The following is a 7,365-nucleotide window of genomic DNA, read 5'->3' as shown; positions in this document are numbered from 1 at the left end:
GAATGTCTCTGTTATATGTCTCTAACTGCTTTCCAATATTATTATTATTACTAATTTATTTTATTATATCAATTTACTTTAAACTTGTGATTCAAATAATCTTAAAATTATATCAATTTACTTATATATTTATTCTTTTAGCATAAATTTATTAAATTATAGAATATTTTTTATTAAAAATAATTATAAAATAAATAATTTTTATTTTTTTAACTAAGTAGATTTTTATTATTAATAATTATTTGAATTAAAAGAGTAGTTATTAAAAAAGATAAAATGATAAAGTAACTATTTTAATTTATGTAATGATTAAATTTTGATAACAATCATTTAAAAGATAAAAATAAAAATGTAACTATTTTAATTTAAAATAAAAATTACATAAAATTAGAATATATATATATATATATATATATATATATATATATAAAATAATCCACTATAGAAGTATAGAAAAAAAAGTTAAAATTATTATTATTTATTATTATTTAATAAGTTAAATAAATAAATTAAACATATATGTATCTTTGGGAACATATAATAACTAAATGGTATTATTAATTTTATTTTATTATAACGTGATTAATACAATGGTGTCTAGTTTAGTCATTGCAGAGGTTCCAGAATTTTCTAAACATGTATTGTCACAGAATAGCTTTACAATTCTCAAATTGGAACCCTAGCCTCCTCCACCACCGGCGTATTCTTTTCCTCCTCTTCCGCACGCATATTTTCTTGTAGAAGAAGATAATCCTTGTTTCGTGTTTAAACCAAAAAATTAACTCAATTTTTGGTCCGCAAGCTTATATTTTCTCATCTACAGAGAAGAAGAAAAACCCCCAGCTTGTTTATCGCAAGGGTTTCGTATTGCTGATTCTCTAGCTATGGTATGTTCTTCTTTTTCTATTGTTTTTTCTATCAACTCTCTGTTATATGCTGTTTACCTTCTGTGCATCAGGGAATCGAGAATCCAAGCTTGTGTATCAGAAGGGGTTTATTGTTTCTTCTATAGATTCCTCTTTGATTTTCTTTTGTTCTCGTTGTCTCATGAGATTTAGATTTTAGATGGGTTTTATTTGCAGGTATGGCCGTTTGATCAAAGGGTGTTATAAATTTTTTGTTTTTGTAGCCAACCTTGGTTATTTTGTTTTCATTGATTGTTATGCATGTAACTGGGTTGTGATTTCTGTGTTGGTGTAGTTTAGTTTGTTTTGGGGTGTCGTAGTTTCAAGACCTAGATTAGGGCTAACCCACGCTTTTTATCTATGTATCATCAAAAGGGAGAAAAAAAAGTGAAAGAGAGAAATAATCTGTTATCTGTGGATGATAATTTTCAGTACTGCTCTGTTTGTGCAGGCTGCTAAGATTCTTGCGAACTTGCTTGTAATGGGTGGAGGAATCTTGGCAAGAGCAGTTGTTCAGGCATATCGTCAAGCACTCACTAGTAAGCCTTTCAAATTTGTCTATTGATTTGCGAACCGTGGGATGAGTGTAATTGCATACTAATTTACTATGCAATTCTCTGGTTTCTAGGTGTTTGGTTTATTTATTAGGCTTCATCTATTTTTATTTTGTATATATATTTGTGCAGATGTTAAGTTAGTTTCCAACCCCGAAATGATTTATCACTTAGTGGATATTATACTTCTATGCATCTTAAGAATTTAGCAGCTAAGTTTGTTTTCTGAAGATATGTAGGTGCTATGCTTTTGTTGTCTTTAGCATTTGCCCAAGGGTGGCAGGGGATTTATAGAAAACACAATTTTGGAGGGCTAGCCAAACACAATTTCATACACGTTTTAGGTCACGATTCAAAGGAGAATTGTGACTCAAACAATATCAAAAGCAATATGGGAGCAAAAACTAGTGTTACAGTGATTTTTATTGCACAAGATTCATTTTGTATCAAACGGTAATTACCACGGTCTCCACCTATCTGTCAAGCTTGAACTTGACACGGGTAGTTTATAATCTCATGTCACGTGTGCACCTGTGTGCATTGCTTTTTACGTTAGTGAACCGTCATAAATATTCATAACTTTCTGTCTTGTGATCTCCACCCGTCTTATCCTTGCTGCCCATTCATGCGTCATTTCTGTGACTGTAAACTTTTGCACAATTTTGCATTAACCGCCCATCATTCTCCATACAACACTGCAGGTGTTATCAGAGTTTAGTAGATCAATCTGTTCAATTTATTTTTCTTTGACACTCTACAGTTACAATATATTTCAGGCTTCTCATTCTACTTGCATTTCAGTACAATAGGTGACCTCGTAATTGACCTTTTTCCTCTGAACTGGACTACTGGACTCCCTTTTGTCTCTAAAGAATTTCTTTGGTTGCCTCAAACCTATTCATCCAGGAAACTTCTTTGTTAGACCTCCACATCTCCACCGGGTTTCCATTAACTTAAATATACCTTGTTCATTTGAATAGGTGCTACACTCATGTTTCAAAATTTTGCAGTGGATACAATATGTTAGACTTCATTATAGGCTTTCTTAAAATGTATAGATTTTGTATGATATGACTTTCTACCATGGTATACTTTATAGCATTCTAGGCTGATGGATAGCTTAGTAGTGAATCATCTAGTATCTGTTAGAAGTCCCACATCGACTAGAGATAAGGCCAATTTATAATATATAAGTGGATGCAAACTTCACCTTACAAGCCGGTTTTGTGGGGTTGAATTAGGCTTAAAGTCTACTTCTTAACATTGTATCAGAGCCTGGTTAGAGTCTATCGTAGCGGTTGAAATATAATGTCTTTATTATTATGAATATTTATGTTAGGGTGTTGTCAGAGGCTTCGCACCCTTTTACATTTCAGAACTACTGTCTCCTATAAATGCAGTAGTAAGTTGTATCAGATTTTCTAAGTGAAAAAGAAGACTTTTCAGTTTCTCTAACTCTTCAAGTTGGTATCAACACTCCCCTTCAATTGAAGGATATTGTGATGCACTCGAGTTGAAGGATATTGTGATGCACTCGAGTTGAAGGATATTGTGTTGCAGATTGGGCTGGTTGTCCAATTGACAGAAGATCTACCACAAGATATTGTGTTTTACTTGGAGGAAACCTTGTATCTACGAAAAGTAAGAAACAAAGTGTTGTTGCTCAATCTAGTGTTGAAGCTGAGTATTGATCTATGGCTCTAACTACATGTGAGCTTGTGTGGATTAGACAACTCCTTCAAGAGTTGAAATTTTGTGACAATGAGCAGATGAAGTTGTACGGTGACAATCAAGCTGCCCTTCGCATTGTCTCTAATCCAATGTTTCATGAAAGAACAAAACACATAGAGATTGATTGTCATTTTGTTAGAGAGAAGTTGTTGGCAAATGATCTTGTTACTGAGTTTGTCAACTCTAATGAACAAGTCACAGACATTCCGACCAAATCTCTAAGGGGGCCTAGAATTCAATTTATATGTTTCAAGCTTGGTACATATGATCTATATGCTCTAGCTTGAAGGAGAGTGTTGAAATATAATGTCTTTATTATTATTAATATTTATGTTAGAGGCTTCCCGCCCTTTTACTTTTCAGAACTACTTCTCCTATAAATGCAGTAGTAATTTGTATCAGATTTACTAAGTGAAAAAGAAGACTTTTTAGTTTCTCTCAATTTCTTAACATAGTATCAGAGTTTGGTTAGAGCTTATCCTAGCGATATATTTGTTGTTTGTTGGGCATGTTGTTTCACCTGCTATTAGGCCGTTATTGAATCACCTATTAATATTCAATCTCACGCTCGAGATGTATATACCTCGACGTGAGGAGGTGTATTGAAAGTCTCACATCGATCAGAGATAAGGTCAATTTATAATATATAAGTGGGTGCAAACTTTATCTTACAAACTGGTTTTGTGGGGTTGAAGTCCACTTCTTAATGGTATTCAAACTGAGTTTTGGTACGCTAGTTGTTTCCTTTTAGCAGTTAATCTATCACTTCTGTAGTTTCGTGGTGCAACATAGGTTCCTTTTTCAGTTTGCAAAAGTTTTGGCATTTCTCTCATCCATTAAGAGCTGGAACTTCCTTCATTCACCAAGCATTATTTTGTTCTTTAAATTAATGAGGATAACAAGCTAGGCTATTTCCTCTCGATGAAGTTTTTGATGATATAACTCTGATACTTAATGGAAAATTGTAACAAAGTAGTTCCTCCATTCTATCGGTAATTCTGTGGTCTTTGTCAAATACCTTTTGTTTTGACTCTGATACACATTTTAGTGTCTTTATTCTTCTTTTCGTAATGTCTTGGCCTAGTCTATCTCACACTAAACACACAGATATGGTAACACAGCAGCTCTGGATCTTATTTTTCTTAACATTATGTTGTAATTCCAGATGCCGCAAAAACTGGTGTTGCACAGGAGACAATACAAAATACCATTCGCAGAGCTAGCAAGGCAATGACAGAGCAAGAGGCTCGACAGATTCTTGGTGTCTCTGCGGAAACTCCCTGGGAGGATATTATCAAGGTTAGTATATCATTTATGTTGTAGGTATATTACCCATTTGTGTTCAAATTTATAACTTGCTAATGTGTGAAATGCATTTTGGAGGACAGCATATTGAGTAATAGGCTTCAATTGGAATTCAATAACTAAAACTACCTTCGAACTCATACTAGTGAAAAACCTAGCTTCATTTAGAAAGGAATTACATTTAGAAAGGAATTACAGTTTTGAAAAGTGTAATGTTTAATAATGGCATTAAATAGAGTTAACTTAGTTAGAATTTGCTTATATTTTTCAGTCCATTAGACATGAACATATGTTTTGTTTAAATTTTAATCTCTCGGAAGCTTGCGATAAAATACTAGCTATATAATGTATTTTGCTGGTGTTTTTCATCTTTGGAAAATTGCCAATTTTTTTCATTTTTGCTCAATTTAAACCCCCCACATTTTTTTCTTGGATTTTCTACACACAACATAATGATCTGTGCAACAAGGTGAAATTTCTGTTTCGTTACTTGGATGTTGGTTGCAAAGATTACTAAGTAACTTGCACAGTAACTTAACAGATCTATGGAATGAAAGTTTAGATTTTTAGAAAATGCAATGACAAAAGTAAAGGGGATTTAAAAGTGAGGCGAAAACCAACACCTGGCAATTTATCAGGAGAAAAAAATTCCATTAACCATATATATATATATATATATTGTGATTCTAAAATGCACTTGATTTTAAGATTAATGTTCTTGACTTCCCAATTTTTAATGCTGAACTATCCGTCAGTTCAGAGGGCTAAACTGTTATTGTTTTAATCATTTTTAATTTCTTGCCATGCAGAAATACGATAGTTTGTTTGAGAGTAATGCCAAGAGTGGGAGTTTCTATCTCCAGTCCAAAGTACAACGTGCCAAGGAATGTCTAGAGGAAGTTCAACATGGCAAGAGTCAGAATACCACTAGTTGAGAACTTAGATTTTCGCCATATTTTATATTATTACCCCTTGTGTAATCATTTTGGCCTACAAGCTTGTATACGATTTGCGTTATCAGAAGCTTCTGAACTATAATTTTAATTGCTACCAAAAAATGTACATGATTAGTTTGAGATTGACTGCAAATAGAGGATACTATCTATAGAACTGAACTACCCAAATTATCTTTAACAAAATCAAAATCAGAATGGTAGGCAATGATAGTAATGTGATAAAAAACAGTTTCACGTTTCTTTATTTGATTGGCATTAGAATTTTGGCATCTTTCACTTTCAGTTCACTGCTAATCTTCAGAATCACCTTTGTCATCTATTGTAATTTCACTAACACAAATCTCACATGCATTTGTTGTTCTCGTAATCTCTATCGTGTTTTGGTGATGAATGTTTTCAGTTAGGACTTGTTTTTTTAAGTGGATTTGAGAGAGTGGATTTTAGGGGATTTGAGAGAATTTGAACATAATTTTTTTTATTATTTTTTTAAGCGAATTTGGAGGTAAATGAGAGTTAATTTGAAAATAAAATTTGTGATAATTAGTATAGAATTGTATTGACGTGACAAATTAAAAAAAAATATTTTTAAATTTATTCTTATTTACCATTAAATTTGCTTAAAAAATAATAAAAAAAATTATCTTCAAATTTTTTTAAATTTTTTAAATTTATTTTTTTAAATCCATTCAAAAGAACATGCCCTTAAAGTTGGTGATGTATAGAAAGGCCTCTCAGGTTGGTGATGTATAGAAAGGCCTCTCTTTGTATTGTCTGTTGGATTAGGTGGTAAATAGCCACAGAGAAATAAAAAAGAGATGGGAAGAATAAAGAGAGAAAAGGAATAGATAGTAAGTGTATTATTTTTTCCACTTGTTTAACCGAATAAAGAATGTAAAAGGAAATGAGTGAATTGTCTGATTTTTTTTATGTTAATTAAAAAGAAAGAATTTACTCTCTTAAGAATAATTTTGTCAAAGTTATACGTTTTTTTAAAAGAAAAGAAGAATAATATTGTTTTTATTTAATTTCAATTTTTCTCTCATGCAATTAAGAAAATTAAAGTATTTAATACTTTTATCAATCTATTTCTTTTAATTATAACGTGAAATTAAACGGTGTTTCAAATCATTGAAAATTATAAACTCTCACGATTGTTTGGAAGGAAAGGCAATTTTGTCGTAGTTAAAAATTTATTTTATTGAAAAAATTAAAGTAAATGGTTTTTACAATTTAGTTTAGCTATAACTTAATTTTAGTGTAATAAAAAATATTTCATTTTATTTTTCCCTTTTAAAATCGCGGAGAAAGAAGTTTTTCCAAATACACTAGTAAATGGTGATTACTACATTTTATTTCAAATTAGTTTTATGATAATATGATTTCTTTAAATCCTCATCCTGGATTTGATGAGAGATTGATTAACTTTTTAAAAATTTATCTCATTGAAGATTATTAGTTCATATTCCTTTTAAGTGTTATTAGTAGCAAAGGAACAAACATTTAGAACACAATATTTCACACAATATTTCGAAGATATTGGATAAGTCATTATAAAAGAAACAATAACAAAGTATAGAACTTATCCCCACAACTTTCAGGTTTGTGAAAATTGATTGAACCCTAAATTTTATATGCACAGATGATATGTACATCATCCAAAAAATCACTATAGTCTGATAGAAACCATAAACCAAACAAATTCATATCATTTTCAAGTTAAAATATCATTGAACTTCATCAATAGAGATCCACAATATGCTTTCTCATGCTTATCCTTACACTTTTCTCTTTCTTTAATATCTAACACTTTGTTTTATTTCATTGGATCTAATTATCAAAGAGTTATCAACATAGAAAAAGTTTATACATTTTTTATGACCTCATCTTAATATCCATTCAAGAATAAAGAAGAAA

The 7,365-nt window shown here is 31.1% G+C and overlaps 1 protein-coding gene across 1 annotated transcript; it reads left to right on the top strand.

Annotated features, from left to right (window-relative positions):
• Nucleotides 1-606: 606 nt before the first annotated feature.
• On the top strand, nt 607-5,584 carry LOC108343810 (mitochondrial import inner membrane translocase subunit PAM16 like 2). The gene is made up of 4 exons (XM_017582200.2): nt 607-887; nt 1,357-1,444; nt 4,356-4,489; nt 5,305-5,584. The coding sequence occupies exons 1-4, from the start codon at nt 885-887 to the stop codon at nt 5,428-5,430; spliced, it is 351 nt and encodes a 116-aa protein (XP_017437689.1). The 5' UTR covers nt 607-884; the 3' UTR covers nt 5,431-5,584.
• Nucleotides 5,585-7,365: the final 1,781 nt, after the last annotated feature.

Source organism: Vigna angularis, chromosome 8 (assembly GCF_016808095.1).
Source record: "Vigna angularis cultivar LongXiaoDou No.4 chromosome 8, ASM1680809v1, whole genome shotgun sequence".
Lineage (NCBI taxonomy): Eukaryota > Viridiplantae > Streptophyta > Magnoliopsida > Fabales > Fabaceae > Vigna > Vigna angularis.
The sequence above is the reverse complement of the archived record's forward strand: the minus strand, read 5'-3'. Positions and strand labels throughout refer to the sequence as shown.

Excerpts from the sequence above, each read along its gene's own strand:
- LOC108343810 (XM_017582200.2), top strand. Across the intron at positions 1,445-4,355 it reads ATATCGTCAAGCACTCACTA|ATGCCGCAAAAACTGGTGTT; the intron begins GTAAGCCTTTCA and ends TTGTAATTCCAG. Across the intron at positions 4,490-5,304 it reads CCTGGGAGGATATTATCAAG|AAATACGATAGTTTGTTTGA; the intron begins GTTAGTATATCA and ends CTTGCCATGCAG.